General features: G+C 43.4%; 1 protein-coding gene across 1 annotated transcript in view; it reads left to right on the top strand.

Annotated features, from left to right (window-relative positions):
• HGFAC (HGF activator) overlaps positions 1-21,363 on the top strand; it is a 122,856-nt gene that overhangs the window by 26,415 nt on the left and 75,078 nt on the right. The window contains exons 3-4 of the mRNA XM_073574566.1: positions 4,972-5,071; positions 11,972-12,045. Of these exons, the coding sequence (XP_073430667.1) occupies positions 4,972-5,071; positions 11,972-12,045 (174 nt within the window). The remainder of the gene's footprint in view (positions 1-4,971; positions 5,072-11,971; positions 12,046-21,363) is intronic.

Below are 21,363 nucleotides of genomic sequence, written 5' to 3'. Positions count from 1 at the left end.
CAGGGTGAGCCGTCGTTGAATGGGGGCACCATTGCATAATCTTAGGGTTCCAACCTCCACAGTCAGACAGGGATAAATCAGGGCCAGGTTAGGAATTGTCCAGTCTGAATAGGAAACTGTGGCATGTAGATTTATCCTCTTCCCTGGTTTATACATAAACCTTGTGAGTGTGCTTACACAGTCATAACATCAGCTCTGCTATACAATTGTGCCAGTTCCGCTTTGGACTCTGAGTAGAAAGCACATTGCTCAGTCAATATTGCTATACTACAGTTCCATTTCAGCACTTGACTCTCTGGCAAACTCAGCTTTACACATTGCTGACTAAATTCTGCAATGCAAGTTCTGTATTGGACTTTCATTCAGCTCTGTCAATTTGCTCAGTGAACTGTGCTATCCTGATGAGTCCATTTCTGCATTGGACTCTCTGTCAAACTCAGCTCTGCTACATTGTCAAGTCAGCTTTGCTTCCCAAACTACCAGTTCTGCCTTTAAACCTGTTCTGTCCCCACATGATGTGGTTGATTAATAGGGGCTGTGAGATATCCTACCTCTGTTTCCTCAATGCAGAGAAGACAGGACCGATGCTCTTCAGCATCCGGAGAGATGATGCATACCAGGGAATGTGTAATTCAGACTTGTTTATTTGGAAGTGTGAACATATAACGTATGATCAGTAGTACAATAACTTCTCCAGGAATGCAGGTGTAAACAAAGTGTGATAACAAAGTTAAGCAAAGTGGTCAAAAACTGATGCCTTCCTGAGCTCGGTTAAAAGGTGTCTCTCACACAGAAAATCAAACTAAAAATTAAATGGCTGCCAGGAGGAAAGGTGACCCTTGAACCGGAAGTGAAAGGCAGGCCCTTAATAAATTAACTACAGATTGTTATACACAAAAAGGCCAGTAGGTGGCATCAGAGTAACATGTAAGAATAGATGCTATACATAGCATGTAAACAGGGCCGGCGTTAGTGGCAGGAAGACCAGGCAGCTGCCTAGGGCCCCCTCTCCCTCAGGGGTCCCCAGCCAGTTGCCTGCCACAAGCACTGACTCCTTCCCACCAGCGCTGACTCCCAGCGCTGGGCACGAGGAGAGGTGAGAATTGTGTTTTTTCAATATATCGGTGAGTACTGGACTGTGGGGTCATTCTCGGGTGGGGGGGGCTACATTGTATTCTATAGGGAGGTGGGCTCTTAGATACCCGCTGTTTACATTGGAAACCAGCTTGCTCGCTGGTCCTGATCGCTGGAGGGGCTGTCTATGTGACAGCTGACCATCGATCAGCTAACTATGTCCCAGCGATCCCATCCACGTCGGATCATTGGTGGGATCGCTGGGACATTGATACGTGTAACGGGGCCCTTACAGTAAAGAATCTATAATCTTGCTGCTCTTACAGTAAAGAATCTGCACCTGTAATTATGATTAAACTTTCTTTTCTATAGATGTTAAGGATGCCCCCTTGTCACCGTTGCAGGCCTATGTTTAAAAAGGTCATTAGAAAGATATTTGCATTGCCCCTTTATTTTCGTAGATTATAATGAGGTCTCCCACAGGTTTTCCTTTTTTGACTTCCATTGATCATATTACTTTGAGGATAGGCCATGTATTAAAAACCCCTTTACCCATTTTTCATGTTCCTCACACTGTGATCCATAATACTTACCTGGAAGATCAATGCATAACTCTTGTTACCCAATATCTGTAACATGGCTTTATAATACTGGTGTCCTGTTATGTGTCAGAGGGGCTCTGGGCCCGCACCGGCTCCAAAGCTTGGGTGCAGCTGCTTAGTTTGGAAAACCCACGGCAAAGGTGACAGTCTCACTGTGCAATTGACACCCAAAGCTGGCCATACAGTATATTTCTCCAGATATCATCTGTCGGGAGAGAGCTGGGTGACTCCCAAACACATTAGGTGATTTGCTGATTCAGCGAAAATTGGTGGCTTTGGCAGATATTTTTCCAGTAGGGGGATAGATAAAAGTACATGATTTTGGTGCACTCCCTGGTGAAAAAAATCGTGAATCAATTCGCTGGACCGGACCCAGTTCATCAGCCTCGTCGGTAATCTTTGGTCGCTGGAAGGGAGCCCTGGAAACCGCTTCTTACCACCCAGGATCTGCGGCTGTTCTATTGATTAGGTGGCCTGGTGGCCTGGTGCGCCGTCATATGTAGGTCAGACAGCAACAATGACAGCTGTGAAGAAGAGCGTGGCATGCCGCCACGCCAGAGCCAGTTCTCAGGGATCCCATACAGTGGCCATAGATGGACCAGGGCCCTGTGATACGATTTTCACCAACTCTACTTTCAATGGTTTGCTATAGAATGGCAGGTGAATCTGGTGCATTGTTTTGGCAAATATAGCAAAAAAACACACACTAGTATATTTTATAGTGATAGAACAAATCTTAATAATATTTTTTTTTTTTTGCCACAAAAGGAATGATTTTTTCTCTCCATTGTCCCATTTGTCGTATTAGTCTAACTCATAAAAAAAGCAATTTCTATAGTAGATGTATATTAGTGAATTGCAGTTTATAAGTAATATACAGTATAAATGTAGGAATTTGAACGTACACTTTCGGTTAATATACTCATGTTTCAGGGTGAACGTCCATCGCTAGATATCCTTGTGTAGTATTGTACAGTGTTTCTATGGTTATTACAGTCACTCATACATGCAAGAGGATGATGTTTTCCACTCTGTTTCTAAGAGCAGAACTGCATAAATTCTTATTTATAGCCCGAATTTGCCTATTTTTGCATTGCTTTATCTAAAAAAGCTTAGCATTAGTGATGGGCGAGCACTAAAATGCTCGGGTGCTCGTTATTCGAACCAAGTAAATCGTAATGCCCGGGTGCTCATTTCGCCACCATAGCTGGATATATAATTAGGGAAGTTTACATTAATGGGGTTCTTTGGTTAAAACACGTTATCACCGATCCATGGGCTCCACAGGATAGGTGATCGTTCAGGCCCGACCATTAGAAACCGAACCAATCGTAAGAATGGGGAAGTTTTATCCCTGACAGGACACTTATCTCCATTTTAAAAATGCAGCAGCAGGTGGGATGCCTGACCACTGCGCCATTCATTCTCTTTGGGGCTTCCAGACAAAAAACATGAGCAGCGCTCATAGCCACTGAGGGAATGAATGGATCAGTGGTCAAATTTCACATGATGCTCCAGTCTAATGGAGATAAAAGTTACACATTCTGCCGATTGGGTCCAAGCAGTCAGACTCCCACCAATCAATAAGTTATCATTTATCCTGTAGAGAGGTGATTAGTTTTTTCACAGTTAAGTGTATCTTGTTCCATATATTTAATCTCTAATGGAAATAAAGAATCTTCTACTAATTAATATCAGAGAGAACAAATCGCCGTCATATGCAGCATAATCCCCCTACACCAAGGCCAATACTATCACATACAGGGAAGAAATACCACCACACCATGACCAGACCACATAGTGACTCAATAATACCACATACAGTGAAGAAATACCACCACACCATGATCAGACCATCACTTGTGGCATTATACACAGGAGCTCTGTATACTCTGCATATAGTGTATAGGCAATACAGTGATCCCCAGTGAAATATACACAGGAGCTCTGTATTTAATGTCAGTGTATAGGTAATACAGTGATCACCAGTGACATTATACACAGGAGCTCTGTATATAGTGTCAGTGTACAGGTAATACAAGGCTCACCAGTGACATTGTACACAAGAGCTTTGTATATAGTATATAGTGTGCGGGTACATGTAATACACTGACTTACTGGTGAAGTCTCTAGTTGAAGTCCTTCATCTTTGCCTTTCTTCTTCATCCCGCACAGACAACCATCACTTCTTCCAGCAGGACTCGTCTCTACAGAAAATAACACACAGTCATCAATAGTTGATCAATTCTAGAACACATTCCTCACTTTTTTCCTCAACTTGTACACTACATCAGATCATCAGATGAAGAAAAAATATTCATCCTAGCCCCTCCATATAGCCATAGTTGGCTCCCCCATAAATCCATCCTGGCCCCTTCATATATCCATCCTGGCCCCCCATATATCCATCCTGGCCCCTCCTTAAGTCCTTATGCTCAGCACTATATATATGCATCACACAGAAAAAACCAAGCCAACATAAAGAGGTCTAGCTGCATCCTGCAAAAATGATAAAAAGTGCAGAAAGATAAAAAGATATGGTGTATTAGTTGCTATTTTGGCCAAAGCAGATTAGCTCGCAACCCAACGTCAAGGGTCCCCAAATTTTACGAGACCCTAACACTAAATCTGAACAGTGCACATAAGGAAAAAATTCCCAAAATTCCAAAAATTAACACATTTGAAAGGTTGACTCACCAAACCCTGACTAATGCGCTAGCAGGATGCAGCAGACCTCCATTGATAAAGGCTGGGGCAGCACAGGTGCAAACCACTGATGAGAACAGCCAATAACCCAATAGGGTCTGGCTGCCTAGTGGAAAAAATGCACGCAGTGACCGGCGGCTGACGCGAGTGTGCACGTCACAGGAGCCGAATGACAGTGATGTCATATGCCGGCAATGTCACTGACATACGCCGGCTGTGATGGGTGCGCACATAACTGTCTGCCTTGGCTGGGTCAGTGTCCTTTTGCGAAGGGGCAGTACATTTCGACTGAATGTGCGTCCCAGGATAGTGAACCATCATTACTTGTGCCATTGAGGGCGGCCTCTGTAATGCCTGCTACTGTACATAGTGGGACAGATTTATCAAAATTAGGTTTTGCCTCTGTTGCCCAAAAACAACCAATCACAGTGCAGCTTTCGTTTTACCAGCGCAGTGGAGGACATGAAAGCTGCGTTGTGATTGGTTAGTTTAGACAATTTTGATAAACGAGGCCTAGTGTATATGTTTCTGGAATTTCTATCATTGTTTTATAACTACTTAAAGAGTTATTTCAATTTTCTATTTTCAGTTTTCACAGAAGAGGGTAAACATTGCAAGTTTCCATATCTACTGGGTGGACGCTTACGATTCTCCTGCCTTCCTCACCGGTCAATGAAACCCAAAAAGTGGTATGTAAATTGTGTCAACACCATGGGTCTTATCCAAACGGCCCCAAAAAATCCCATTATCTTTGTTGCCCTTACTAGTCAATCACAACACAGCTTTCATTTCTTAAACAACTCTGCTAAAATAAAAGCTGAGCTGTGATTTGTTGCTATGGGTAACAAAGACTACAAACGACGTGTTCCACCTATCCTCATATTGCTGAGTCCCCTCTCTTGGGACCTCCACTGCTCCCTTTTTCCCCAATGCTCACTATCACTAAGAGAAGTTCTACTGAACTGTGCAATCAGCTCTTAAAACTTTCTGGTAGGCTGGTGATAATGTGTAGCAGCCTATCCGAAAAGGCAGAGCTGCAGTGTAAATCATGGTGTAGGAAAATCAGACACAACTTTCTCATCTAAATAGCTGCAGTTAAAGGGAGCCTGTCACCCCCAAAATGAAAATGTAGCTACTCACACATTTAGAGAAGGTGAAATAAGTATTGAGCACGTCAAAAATTTTCTAAACTGATATATTTCTGAAGGTGCTATTGACATGAAATTCTCATCAGATGTCGGTAACAACTCATCCATTCCACACAGGCAAAGAAATCAAACCACAGATGTCCATTAATTAAGTTGTGTGTAATAATGAGAAATTACACAAGGAAAAAAAGTGTTGAATACATGAAGAAAGAGGTGCAAAAAGCCATGGAAAGTCATGACACCAGCTGAAATTTATCAGTAATTAGAAAGCAATCCTGCCTCTCATTAAAAAAATAATATGAGTCGGTTAAACTGATGGCTTATAAAAAGGTGTCTCATCACCAAGGTGCCACACAAGAAATATTTCATGTTGTGTAAAACCAGTGAGCTGTCTCAAGGCCATCACAACCTCATTGTTGCAAAACATACTGATGGCATCGGTTACAGAAGAATTTCTTAACTACTGAAAGCTCCAGTGAGCACTGTTGGAGCCATAATCCGGAAGTGGAAAGAACATCATTTCATCATAAACTGGTCATGACTAGGTGCTACCCTCAAGATAGAGGAGTAAAAATAATTATCAAAAGAGTTGTCCAAGAGCCAAGCACCATCTGTGGAAAGCTACAAAAAGTTATGGAATCAGCAGGTACAATTGATTCAAAGAAAATTAATGGCCTGTATGTATACTCACCATTCAAGACTCCATTGCTGAACAAACAGCATGTTCAAGCATGTGCAGAAGGGAGGACCGGGCTGCTGAAGCGTCGGGTTCAGAACTGCTGGGACCGAACCTTCTGTTCCTGGGGGGAATGAGATTGCGGCCAGAGCGAGCCAGTAGCCAGGATGAAGGTGGCGTGGCCAGTCAGTGTGAGGTAAAATGGGTTGCGCAGCAACTGAAGCGATCTTCCCGCCAGAACGCCGATGAGGTGCAGACCACAACTGCTGTGAGAGGAGTGACAGGCCGCAGCGTGAAGAGAGAGGGCGGCATAATGAGGGACTCACCGAAACTGGCGGGTGCGCAGGGGAGCGTGCGATCAATGGAGCATCACAGTACGAACATCTGGGTGTCGGCTGATATCCAGAGAGGCGCACACCGGGTAAAGCATTGCAGCGCAGCCCTTCAGGTCACAGCGGCTGCTCAAGGAGACCCGTTCTGAGAGGAATCTTGTGGAGAGCTCTACTCTCTTACTGCACAGATATATTGACTAGGGGCTCAGCGGAGCAAAACCGTAGACTGCCCGCTGCCGCCAGAAGGATTGTGTGCTAGGCGAGGATGCCAGCAGACATTAGACTGAACACCACCGGCATTCTGCCGCTCAGGAGGCCGCTCAGTGCGGCGTCACTGTAAGGAGGTGGCAGGGACCCTCATGTGCTTCCTCTCTCCTGAACACCGAGCACATGTGTCACGTGCGGCATCCTGTTGTTTCACTAAGGTTATTATACTGTAATGTGATGTACTTGTTATGTATTGTGTGTAAGCTTAGGGACAGTATAGGACCGTAGGGGGATTAGAATAGATGGGGGCATCATAGAGATAGGATAGCATAGAATAGATAGAAGTGTTAGTTAGATTCAGGCAGCTTGGGGGTTAAGAAGATGGGAGGAGTCACAGAGCAGAGCACCACAGAGCAGGGGGGTATAGGATAGATACTTCCTGGTTCTGTCAGATGCTTGGGCAGCTTGCCCAAGGGCAGGATGTGTGAATAGAGAGAAAGAGAATAATGGACTAAAGCCATGGGGATAAGTCTGCGGATTGCAGTAAGGGGCCCCAGTCTGAGAATCGTGCAGGCTGTCACCAGCTTAGACAGAACTGCTCCAAGGAAGGATCCAAAGCTAGCAGCTGGGTTTAGGAGGCAGCTGAGTCAGCGAGCCCATTACCCTATAACTCACAGCCGGACCTGGGACTGGTAGGAAGCTGGTGGGCCTGGAGCATGAGTTGGACAGAGATTGTCCAGAAGAGGGACAGGGATTGTCCAATAGTGAGTCAGAGATTGACCAAGAGTGAGACAAAGGCTGCAAGGATATAGACAGAGTTGACAGGAAGCACCGAGTTTGCCCAGATGGCAGGGAAAGATAAGAAGATGTCTCTGTGTTTGAACCATGCTGTCTGTGAGATGAATATGCTGCTGTTTAGTAATATTTAACCATTGGAAATAAAGATTGTGACTCTGTGGTGCTTCCTGGGACTAGAATTCTAGCAGACACAGTGAGTGTTCATCTCTTCATGTACAAGGTGCCGTGGTGCTCACTGACTGTTGTCTAATGGACTCACCCTCGACGACCACCCCGTGCCATCTTGTTACATCACGATAAGTGAAACCTTTAATAAGAGACTGTTTAATTAACCGACTTTTAGTTAGTTTTACCCTTTGTACTCTTTGTTTACCCTGCTATCTCCCTGTGAGATTTCCCACAGTTAAATAATTAAATATAGTTGATCCCTGCTCTGCAGCATTTGTATTACTGCATCCCAGTACCTACTTATTACACATGTTTAAAGTTTGCTCAACAACATTTAGACAAGCCTGTGAAATACTGGGAGACTATAGTCTGGTCAGATGAGACCAAAATAGAACTCTTAGGCTATGTGCGCACGTTGTGGATTATATATATAATATAGAGATATATATATGATATAAATATATTATTAAAAAAATAAATGTGATGTAATTTCTTTGTTCAACCTTTTCTTTTTCATTCTCCATTGAAGACCATAATGTCATTACATACCATGTTCAAATTTACAATGTTTACGCACACAAAAGAAATATAAGTGAATATATACAGTATTTTTCGGACTATTAGACTCACTTTTTTCTTCCTAAAATGTGGAAGAAAATGGGGGGGTATGTCTTATAGTCCGGTCATACCGGTTTTGGCTGTGCTGGGGAAGTGGGGGAGCAGTTTCTGCAGAGCAGCGGGTCACAGAGGCAGGAGCTGGCTGCTGCTGCTAACTCCAGTGCCCGCTGCTAAAGAGAAATGAATATTCACTGCATTCCACACCTATGGGCGTGGAGGGCAATGAATATTCATTTATTTTTGGCATCCCGGTATGAATGGCCCCATCCCGTTCCTGGTATGATCGGTCCCATCCTTAGTCTGGTATGATTGGCCACATCCCGTTCCTGGTATGATTGGCCCCATCCTTATTCTGGTATGATTGGTCCCATCCTTATTCTGGTATGATTGGCCCCATCCCATTCCTTGTATGCATGGCCCCATCAGAAAATATTAAAAATACCGAACCATTACACTTACCTTCCTCCGCTCCCTCGCTGTGTCCTGCTTTAGTGCCAGCAGCTGCTTAGTGCTTGTAAGCAGCACATGGCAGGGACACCCGCAGACAGATGCAGACTCCTGCTGACAGACACAGACACGCACATATTCTCCGCTCACACACATATTCTCTGCTCACACAGATGTTCTCCACTCACACACATATTCTCCACTCACACACATATTCTCCACTCACACACATATTCTCCACTCACACACATATTCTCCACTCACACACTCTTCCACCTTCTGACATAATTTCCTTTGACAATTCCGCAGCGTTTTTTAACAGCAAATCTGCAGCAAATACGGCTTAAATCCACAAACCTTTTTACACCTGCGTTTTTGCTGCAGATTTGACTGACTCAGTGGAAGTCAATGGGTGAAAAACGCTGCTGATCTGCAAAAAGAGTTAACATGCTGCGGAAAATAAAACGCTGCAAATAAGGAGGGAAATTTCCAGATCATGTGCACAACACTCCAGGACTGTCATTGATTAACCTTGCTTTAGTAATCCTTGACGTTTTTGGAGCATTTCTGCGCATAAAAAACTCTGCGGAAACGCAACAAATCCGCATCGTGTGCACATAGCCTTAGGATGCCATAATACACACCATGTTTGGAAGACAAAAGGCAGGAGCTGGAAAGGCAGTGCTGTAAGTCAAGATTAAGGACAATGCTGGATATGCAAATCAGAGGTAAATGAGGCACCAAGTTATTGACTGCGCCAAAGATGCTGAAACACCCTCATTTGCACATGGATTGAAAGTGAATTTAGCTGCAGCTACAATGTATATTACTTGTCTGATTTTTAGAGGGGCAAAGTCCCTTATTTAATTGTATAAAGTGTAACCATCGTTTTATTTATTACTAGCTGAAGAGCCCGGCGCTGCCCGGGCATAGTAACTAACTGTGGTTATTTATAGCAAATTATAATTATCCTCCATCCCATAGTCCCGTGCCCATATACCCATCATACATATCCTCCATCCCATAGTCCCATGCCCATATACCCATCATACATATCCTCCATCTCATAGGCCCGTGCCCATATACCCATCATACATATCCACGATCCCATAGGCCCGTGCCCATATACCCATCATACATATCCTCCATCTCATAGGCCCGTGCCCATATACCCATCATACATATCCACCATCCCATAGGCCAGTGCCCATGTACCCATCACACATCCTCCATCCCATAGTCCCATGCCCATATACCCATCATACATATCCTCCATCCCATAGGCCCGTGCCCATATACCTATCATACATATCCTCCATCTCATAGGCCCGTGCCCATATACCCATCATACATATCCTCCATCCCATAGTCGAGTAGCCATATACCCATCATACATATCCTCCATCCCATAGTCCCGTGCTCATATACCCATCATACATATCCACGATCCCATAGTCCCGTGCCCATATACCCATCATACATATCCGATCCCATAGGCCTGTGCCCATATACCCATCATACATATCCTCCATCCCATAGTCGAGTGCCCATATACCCATCAAACATCCTCCATCCCATAGTCCCATGCCCATATACCCATCACACATCCTCCATCCCATAGTCAACCATTATGACATCATACATATCCTCCATCTCATAGTCCCATGCCCATATACCCATCACACATCCTCTGTCCCATAGTCCCATACCCATATACCCATCATACATATCCTCCATCCCATAGTCCCGTGCCCATATACCCATCACACATCCTCTGTCCCATAGTCCCATACCCATATACCCATCATACATATCCTCCATCCCATAGTCCCGTGCCCATATACCCATCATACATATCCTCCATCCAATAGTCCCGTGCCCATATACCCATCACACATCCTCTGTCCCATAGTCCCGTGCCCATATACCCATCATACATATCCTCCATCCCATAGTCCCGTGCCCATATACCCATCATACATATCCTCCATCCCTTAGTCCAGTGCCCATATACCCATCACACATCCTCTGTCCCATGCCCATATACCCATCACACATCCTCCATCCCATAGTCAACCATTATGACATCATACATATCCTCCATCTCATAGTCCCATGCCCATATACCCATCACACATCCTCTGTCCCATAGTCCCATACCCATATACCCATCATACATATCCTCCATCCCATAGTCCAGTGCCCATATACCCATCATACATATCCTCCATCCCTTAGTCAACCATTATGACATCATAATGAGCGGCGGGGCTTTCAACCTATGATGACATCAGTGTCGCCATGGCAACCATTATGACATCATAATGAGGGGCGGGGCTTGATACATACACACTTTTTCCCATTATGTAGATAGGGGCAAAATTGTTTGGTGAATTGGAACGCGCGGGGTTAAAATTTCGCCTCACAACATAGCCTAGGACACTCTCAAGGTTCAGACGTGTGACTGTGCCAAATAGCTGCGACGGTGCGGATGCCTATCCCGGACATACACACACATACATACAAACATACATACATACACACACTTGAGCTTTATATATTAGATTTATTTTTCATAAATCAATAGTGCATGAAAAATCTGAAACTGTAATATATCTCATCAGAGATATACGTTTCTTTTTCTTTCTGGACTGTTGGTTCATTGTGAAAATTCTCCATCCTTGGGTATAATGTGTCTTCCGTGAGTACAGATTTTCCCATTACTGAGATGAGAGATGGCAGTTGGTGCTCATAAAGTTCTATGGAGAATTGTAACTGTCATTACAGGAGATCTTGCAGTAGAATATCTGTGTCGCCTCTAGCACCTCCTCCATAGACTTCTAAAAGCACCAACTGCCATCTTCTATCTCAGTAATGGGAAAATCTGTCTAAAGTGAATAAGGATTTACCCATCTCTTCAGAATGATCAGTGAAGGAGGAGAAAGAAGCAGATTTCTCTGATAAGTTATAATACAACGATGGATACTCTGCAAGTAGCTGAATTTGCTTTTAGGGGGATGACAGATTCCCATTCAAAAGGAGTTAGTTTAGCTTCTTATTTTCCTTAGTTAAATAATAGCCTTGAGGACAGAAATCAAACTAAAAGTGTTCCAAAATACTATAGTTGTGTGTATACATTGCATTGTATTTCATTGTGAACCATCTGACATCATATGTTCTCTGTCATTGTATCAGGTGTGCAACGACACATAACTTTGACCGAGATAGAGAATGGGGAATCTGCATCATGGATGTCAGGAGAGACTTTGGTAAATCTTTTTATTTTATAATACTAATTTCCTACTATTTATAAAGTACAATCAGATGTTGTCCGCTCGCTCCTTCTGAGGCTTGGTAGAAAAAAACGATTTTTACGTTTCTTTTGATAATACAGGAACACAGAAATATATGTGAACCCCTAACACATCGCTCACATGTGCAGGCTGGGAATCTTATTAACTATCAAAATTATATGGAAATAAGTGTCCCCTCCACATCATACTTACAGGAGCTTTCATGACCTACCATTTTACCTCTATAGACATTAATATGGAGTTGGTCCCTTTGCAGATATAACAGCTCCAGCTCTTCTGGGAAGGATTTCTACAAGATTTTGGAGGTGTCTATGGGAATTTTTTCCCCCTCATCCAGAAGGGCATTTGTGAGGTCAGAACCTGATGTTGGAAGAGAGGCCGTGCTCACAATCTCCATTCTAGGTCATCCTAAGGGGGTTTGGTGGGTGTGAGCTCTGGGTCTTTGTGGCCAGTCATGTTCTTCCGCTCCAAACTTCCCTATTATAGACCTTGTTCACTGTTTCTACAAAGCCGGAAGCTTTGTCTTTGCAAGAGCTAAGAGGCCGATCCCTAAAAAAAAGTCACATTGCAGTTTCCTTCCGGCACCAAACTTTACATCTGGCACAGTGCAGTCAGGTGGGTAACATTCTCCTGGCATTCACCAAATCCAGACTCATTCATCAAAAGATAGAGAATTGTGATTCGTCACTGCCCAGAACACATTCCCACTTCTCCAGATTTCAGTGGTGGCAGCTTTACACCGCTCTATATGACGCTGGGAATTGTGCAGAAATTCATCCATACAGATGTCTATTTGGGGGCTCGTACGGTTTGGAAAATTTTCTGATGAAGTGTTCTGGCCGAATTTTACATACAGTGGGGAAAATAACCATCAATATAATGTCCAAAATAAGTGAAAAGAATGGCACTTCATCACCAAATTAAATACTCAAATCCTTACTTATAATAAAGAAGGAAAAATTGAAGAGATCCATAAAACAATCATTTTATTTAAATCTGAATATAAAAATAAAAAAAAAACAGATAAAAAAGCAGAATGCCTCAGTAAAGGACGAGACCGCTATCACACAAATAGACCAAAATGAGGTGATTGGTATGAAAAAATGTAAAGTGCTCACTGGAGTTATAAACAGGCTAGATAAGGCCATTATCATAAATTGCATCAAGTCGCCATATGTTATAATCATAACTCAATATAAAGTGCATAGTGCAATGCGAATCATAAAGGCAAAAATAGGTAAAGTACAAAGGTCAATATGGGGGTGAAAATAACGTAAACCCTCATTATAGGAGGCACATATTACTGTACAATCATATAAAAAGAACTGGTCATGAGCTATAATACGCTGGAAAGATGAATCACCTATATATGCTATTGAACTTATAATGCAGGTATAATCAAAAGTGTATGCATGAAAAAACCCACATTGTGGGGTAACGATTCATCTTAATGTGGAGCTGGAATACTTATCCTTACACCCCGACGTGCGTTTCACCACTAGGCTTCTTCCTGGGGGCGTCAAGGGGGGCCGGAAGCTATAATTGTCCAAAAATGTCTTGTGCTGAAGTATTAAAATTTCCCTTTGCAAGAGCTAAGAGGCAGATCCCTGAAAAAAAGTCACATTGCAGTTTCCTTCCGGCACCAAACTGTACAAATGGCACAGTGCAGTCAGGCGGGTAACATTCTCCTGGCATTCACCAAAAGATAGAGAATTGTGATTCGTCACTGCCCAGAACACATTCCCACTTCTCCAGAGTTCAGTGGTGGCGGCTTTACATTACTCTATATGACGCTCGGAATGGTGCAGAAATTCATCTATACAGATAGTAACATAGTTATTAAAGTTGAAGGGAGACTTTAAGTCCATCTAGTTCAACCCATATCCTATCTTGACCTGCCCTAACATGTTGATCCAGAGGAAGGCAAAAAAAACCCATGTGGCAAACAGTAGGCTTCACAAAATTCCTTCCCGACTCCACATACGGCAATCAGACTAGCTCCCTGGATCAACGCAATACTAAGGAAACTAGTGTATATACCCCGTAATATTATACTTTTTAAGAAAGGCATCCAGTCCCTTCTTAAATTTTAGTAGGGAATCACTCATTACAACATCATATGGCAGAGTTCCATAGTGTCACTGCTCTTACAGTAAAGAATCCGCGTCTGTGAGTATGCTTAAACCTCCTCCAGACGTAGAGGATGCCCCCTTGTCCCCGTCACAGGTCTAAGAGTAAAAAGATCATTAGAAAGGTCTTTGCATTGTCCCCGCATATATTTATACATTGTAATAAGATCACCCCTAAGCCTTCGATTCTCCAAACTAAATAACCCCAAGTGTAATAACCTGTCTTGGTTTTGCAGACCCCCTAGTTCCCTAATAACCTTGGTTGCTCTTCTCTGCACCAGCTCCAGTTCAGCTATGTCTTTCTTATACACCGGAGACCAGAACTGTACACAGTATTCTAAGTGTGGTCGCACTAGTGACTTACGGTATATAGAGGTAAAATTATGTTCTCCTCATAAGCATCTATTCCTCTTTTAATGCATCCCATTATTTTATTTGCCTTTGCAGCAGCTGCCTGACACTGGCCACTAAATGTGAGTTTGTCGTCCACCCATACACCCAGGTCTTTTTCAGTGACAGTTTTGCCCAGTGTTTTACAATTAAGCACATAATTATACATCTTGTTCGTTCTACCCAAGTGCATGACCTTACATTTATCCCCATTAAAGCTCATTTGCCATTTATCAGCCCAAGCTTCTAGTTTACATAAATCCTCCTGTAATATAAAATTGTCCTCCTCTGTATTGATTACCCTGCAGAGTTTAGTGTCATCTGCAAATATTGAAATTCTACTCTCTATGCCCCCTACAAGGTCATTAATAAATATGTTAAAAAGAAGCGGGCCCAAAACTGACCCCTGTGGTACCAGATGTCTATTTGGGGGCTCATACGGTTCAGTAAATTTTCTGATTAAGTGTTCTGGCCGAATTTTATATACAGTGGGGAAAATAAGTATTTGATACACTGTCAATTTTGCCAGTTTTCCCACCCAAAGGAATGGGGGAGGTCTGTAATTTTTATCGTAGGTACAGTTCAACTGTGAAAGACAGAATTTAAAAAAATCCATAAAATCCTATTGTATGACTTTTACAAAACTAATGCATGAAATAAGTATTTGATGCAATAGAATAGCAGAACTTAATATTTGGTACAGAATCCTTTGTTTGCAACTACAGAAGTCAGACGTTTCCTGTAGATCTTGTCCAAGTTTGCACACAGTGCAGCAGGGATTTTGGCCCACTCCTCCATAAAGATCTTCTCCAGATCTTTAAGATTTCAGTTCCCTCCAAAAATTTTCTATTTGGTTCAGGTCTGGAGACTGGCTAGGCCACTACAAAAACTTGAAATGTTTCTTACAGAGTCACTCTTTAGATTCCCTGGCTGTGTGTTTCGGGTTATTGTCATGCTGGAAGACCCAACCACGATCCATCTTCAAAATCCACCAAAACCTCACGATACATGACCCCACGCATCCTCAGTTTAATATGGTGCAGTTAACTTGTCCCCTTTGTGGAAAAGTATGATGTTTCCCCCACCATGCTTCACAGTTGGGACAGTGTTTTGGGGCTGTACTCATCCTTCCTTTTCCTCCAAACACGGCGAGTAAAGTTGATACTAAAAAGTTCTATTTTGGTCTCATCTGTTGTGAACTCATTTTCTGGTCTGCCTCTGGTTTCTGGTGAGGGAGCAATTGGCAGAGACCTGCCACCTGATAATGAAGAGGATGAGTGGACATCTGGAGTCTCAGACTGGATTTAAGACAGCCAACTCCCTATTCCCATGCTGGTGATTTTTTCCTGCCTCCTGAGGTCTTAGTTTCCAGCTCAGTTCCTGCCTTCTCAAGCTAAGTTGTTTTTGCTAATGTTCACATTTGATTTGGTTTGGTCTATTCAGTTTTTTGTGTGGTCAGCCAGCCCCGGCTGGGGCTGTGCTGAATTTCCACTCTTATGTCACTGTATGTGCCAGTTTGCTTTTTGTCCTTTATTAGATTGGCCTCTTTTTGCTCTGTTCTCAGAATATGCCAGAGTGCTGATATAGTGGGAGAAGTCTAGTGACTTCAGGGTATTTTTGCTATCAGAAGTGTTGGACATTTTTGCAGGGTTTTTTGGCGTGATTGCAGACAGTATCTTTCCTTTCCTGTCCTTTCTAGCTAGTGTGGGCCCCATAGGTTGCTCAGCCTATTTTCCTGCCTGCGTTTGTGTTTTCATCTTGTCTCACCATCAGTACATGTGTGGGGGCTGTCTATTCCTTTGGGGTCTGCTCTGGGGCAGTTTAGATTACCCCTTTCTTGCTTTAGGCTTATTTAGTCCTCCAGCTCTGACGAGGCATCTAGAATTATCGTAGGTATGCTCCACGGCTACTGCTAGTTGTGTGGTCAGGATCAGGGGTCTGCAATCCGCGTAGTTACCAACCTCTCTGGCTTTCTGTGACTTGGCTTGATCTTGTTTTCCTCCTCGGTGACCCATTCATAACAGAATCACCAGCCATACCGCAGATTCTAGGGTACTCGAAAGCAGGAAAAGATTGTTAAAAAAAAAAAGTCAGAATTTTTTTTTTAATATGTATTTTTTCATCTTTTTCTCTGGGGCTATAGGAGGATTTTTTTTTCTCTAATGGAGATTAAGCAATTGTCTGATCGTGTGGAGCAGCTCGCTGCTGAAGTGCAGGGAATTTCCGCCTATCTCGCTCAGTCACCTGCTGTTGAACCAAAGATCCCTACTCCTGATGTGTTTTTCTGGGGATCGGTCTAAATTTTTGAATTTTAAGAATAATTGTAAATTATTTCTTGCCTTGAAGCCTAACTCATCGGGGAGCTCTGTGCAGCAGGTTAAAATTGTCATCTCCTTGCTGCACGGCGATCCTCAGGATTGGGCTTTTTCTCTGACACCTGAAAATCCTATTCTGACTAATGTGGATGCATTTTTTCAAGCCTTGGGGTTGTTGTATGATGAACCAAATGCTATTGATCAAGCTGAGAAAACCCTATTGGCATTGAACCAGGGTCAGGATTCTGCAGAGTTATACTGTCAAAAATTCCGAAAGTGGGCGGTCCTTACTACATGGAATGATGGTGCATTGGCAGCTCTCTTTCGGAAGGGTTTATCAGAGACCGTAAAAGATATGATGGTGGGATTTCCTGTTCCCTCTGGTCTTGATTGGGTACGTAGGCCGTGTGCTGGTATGATTTTGACGGCGCATGCGCCCTTTTGACGGTGCATCGAGCGCACCAAAATGCAACACGGTGCATCATGCGCCGTCAAAATCATACCAGTGCACAGCTTGCGTACCCAATGCTAACGATAGGGTATGCAGGTCGCATGCAGCGTCATGCGCCCATAGGAGGAGCTGACCGGAGGGGGCGCAGCAGGGGGCGGAGCTGCATGGCGGCCGTGCGCTGCGCGTCCTAACGCTAGTGTGAAACTAGCCTGAGATGGTTTGGTAAATCCTGCATTGAGCAGGGGGTTGGACACGATTATCCTGGAGGTTCGTTCCAACACTACCATTCCATGATTCTATAAAGTTAGGATCGCCTCAGGGAGGACACTGCGCATTATCACTATAATGCAAAATTGTTTGGATCGCTTTAACTTGTATCCTTGTCATGGCCATACAGAATACCGATGTGTTGTAGAGAATATCATTACTCCAGTATTGAATAAGTTCTGGTTTTCTGACTATGCCCATATGCAGCACAATGTCCCAAAATGTCATAATTTCTGCTGAATTTACATCTGGCGTATGATGACGTTGGATTTTGGGTGAAAAATTGATGGGCATACAAATTTGTCTGGGCCACCGTAAGATTTATTATTTCCTCACTGAAAAAGAAATTGAAAAAGTCAATTTCAGCTAGGCCTGTAAAGTCAAATTGGATTCCTGAGCTGCCGATGAAATCCGGAATAACAGGCTGATAATTTTTGGGGGGGTGGAGTCCATATGGGATTGATTGAAGAAGAAGTTGCCTCGGTTTGAGGGCACCTTGCCCTCCTCACTAGATGAAGAGGAGGAAGAGGAGGAGAAAGAGAAGTAGAGGAATGTGGGATCATCTTCATTAGCTGAATCCGTATCGGAGGCAAGGAAGGCGTATCCCGCCTCTGGTGAATAGCGTCTTCTTGACGATTGGGCCATTTTTATTTTATTCCTCAAAACACTGGGGATGTGTGTGTAAGTGGAGCTTTGGCAAAAGAAAAACAGACGTCAATAACACTGTGACATACGCTCCCCTAATGCACTAGCTAAGAAATTACCTGGGATAACTTTTTTTTTTTGCAAAAGAAAAACTCTACCTCTCTATCTATAAAGCTACTCTGCACTAACTACTACAATTTTTCTTTTCTAAAAAAAAAAAAAAATCGTACGTCACTTACACTGCGACGTCCACTACTCTAACTAGCAAAAGAAAAAGGCTACTTTCACACTTGCTTTGTTTTGCAGTGCGTTTTTCCCGCAAAAAAACACATGGAAAAAGTGCATACAAACGCATACGAATGCTGCGTTTTTTCAAGCATTTTTATGAGCATGCATGAAAAAAACGCAGCGTTTTTATGCATTTGTATGCGTTTTTAGTGCGTTTTTACCGCGTTTGCGCTTTTTCCCAACATTAGTTGGCCCCTCACACTAACCCAAACCATGACTTTACTAACCCTAACCCTTAACCAAACCATACCCTAACCCTAATCCTTAACCAAACCATACCCTAACCCTTAACCAAACCATACTAACCCTAACCCTTAACCAAACCCTACTAACCCTAACCCAAACCCTAACCCTAAACCCTAACTAACCCTAAACCCTAACCCTTAACTAAACTATACTAACCCTAACCCTAACCCCCCTTAACTAACACTAACTCTAACCCAAACCCCTAATTTCCATTGTCTAACCAATGGTCAACAAAAAAACGCATGCGCAAAAAAACGCATACATGAGCCTGCCAATGCGCACATATGCGCACCCATAGACTTATAATGGGTGTCTTGCTGTAAAAAAACGCATTGCGCGTGCATGCATTTTTTTGAGGCAAGTCGGACGCCCAAAAAATTCAACAGGATGCATTTTGTGCGCCCGAGCGCACACCACAAAAAAAGCATGCATGTAAAAACGCATACAAACGCATGTGTATGCGCACATAAGCGCATCCCATGCAAAATATAGGAAAAAAGCGCATGCGTTTTTTAGCGCTAAAATACTGCGCAAAAAAAACGCAATTGTGAAACCAGCCAAAGTCCCTTGCTGCATACTCTGATCAGTAGCGATACTAGTCAGTGCGACTACGGGAATAGCAGGAATGCTCAGTGCAGGATGCCGCGCACACGATAAAAGAGAAAAAAAAGTGTGCAAAAAATGCGATTGGTGGTGGGGTGTGGAGGTGGAAAATGTATTGGGGAACTGCTTCTGCTGTGATGGCAGATCCGTCACACAGCAGCCAGCACACAGCACGGATCGCAGGAGGCAGGAGACACAGCACAGCACTGGATCGCAGGAGACAGATCGCAGGAGGATTGCACCGGCCACCAATGATTTTCACTCTCTCAGGTACACAGAGGGGGTATACAACCACTCTGCACACCAACTCTGAGGTGAGCGCTGTTTTACATTAACCCCTTTGGATCTGATTGATCAGTAACTATTATTCAGCCAATCAGCGCCAAAAGAATTAATGAGAGGTGACATCGCGATCACCCCATCCATTGGGACTGCTGTGATTGGTGCGGTCTCAGAGAGCACCAATCGCAGCATGTCACATGTTGTTTTTTTAAACTTTATTGTGACATCGCTGTGATTGGCTGGTCAGAAGTGATCAGCCAATCACAGCGATTGCCGACTCCGAGGGATGGTACAGTCCTCCGGGTCGACATGCAGGGATCGCCTGCAGTCAGAGGCAGCAGTCATCTGCAGTACGATGCAATTCTCGATTGTGGACCTGGTCTTTATACTTTGCTATGAAGCTGAAGAAATACCCCTGTTGCGGATTATACACTTTTTTTCATTTTTTATAGCAAAACTTCTATCTCTCTTGATTATGGGCTATATGGGCTTGAGTCACTTCAGTTTGTAGTTTAGAAGTCTGGATTTTATAAGTTTGGTGTGATTTTGCACCTCTGGAGTGACTTCTATAAACCGGGACTTCTCTACAGAGAGACTGCGTTGCCATTATTGGCTATCGGTTTATTTTGGAAGTTGTCCACTGCTGGCAGGGATAAAGCTCAGACTGGAATTTCCTGGTTGGCTAACAAGTGTTAGTATAGAAGGTGGCTATAAATACAATATATGATGCGGGGCTTTCCTGAGAAAGGGATGTGGTATTCCGCACCAAATGAGTAATATCTCTCTCTTTATGTATCATAAGCCACCACAGGTAACCCACATAATACCACACTTCATTCACTGCTTATGATAATGGGATTAGTTGCACATATATTAAATTCACTAGGATAGTTTGTGATTAATTCTTCTTGTTTCTACTTATTTAAACAGAGCTGAAGTTGTGACTAATTTTTAAAATATAACGAAAGTTATAGAGCAATGTAATAATGTCCTCCTTCTGACCCACAGTAATAATGCCCTCATGATTCACAGTAATAGTGCCCCCTTGTGATCCATAGTAATAATGCCCTCCTTGTAATTAAGAGTAATAATGCCCTCCTTGTGACTAACAGTAATAATGTCCTGCTTGTGATTGGGGACATTACTCAAAATTGTACCCAGAGGCATAATGGCCCTTGGAGCATCTCCAAACACTTGGTCTGCCACCTTTGCGCCTGTAGACTACATCCTGCCGATTACGCCAAGCGTAAGGTATCAAGCAGGAACGTGGGATGCAGTGATGGGACGCAGGCAGAGCAAGGGTTAACAGGTTTATTTACAGGGGAATACTCCACGCAGTGAGGTAAATAGTTAAACAGTCGGGAGATAAAGGGTTAGTCAGGGGATACAAACGGTACATTAAAGGCAAAGATATAACAACGGTTCAGACGACAGCAGTTCGTTAGCATAGATGTAAGGCAGTCCTTAAACTGCAGCTGCTGCTGCGAACTCAAATGCGCCGCAACGGCTGGCGCAGTGTCCTCTCTAGTGGGGTCAGGTAGATGACAATACCCCGTCTTCTGGTAACAGTAGTCGGTCTCCAGTACCTTCCACTGCCCCTTGTCCATATACTGCTGTGGCTATTAAAGGCACGGGCCACAGACTGGTACGAGCCCAA

The sequence above is a fragment of the Dendrobates tinctorius genome, unplaced genomic scaffold (genome assembly GCF_039654945.1).
Source record: "Dendrobates tinctorius isolate UK_male_01 unplaced genomic scaffold, ASM3965494v1 ptg000039l, whole genome shotgun sequence".
Taxonomy (NCBI): Eukaryota; Metazoa; Chordata; class Amphibia; order Anura; family Dendrobatidae; genus Dendrobates; species Dendrobates tinctorius.
This window is presented reverse-complemented; position numbering and strand designations above follow the sequence as displayed.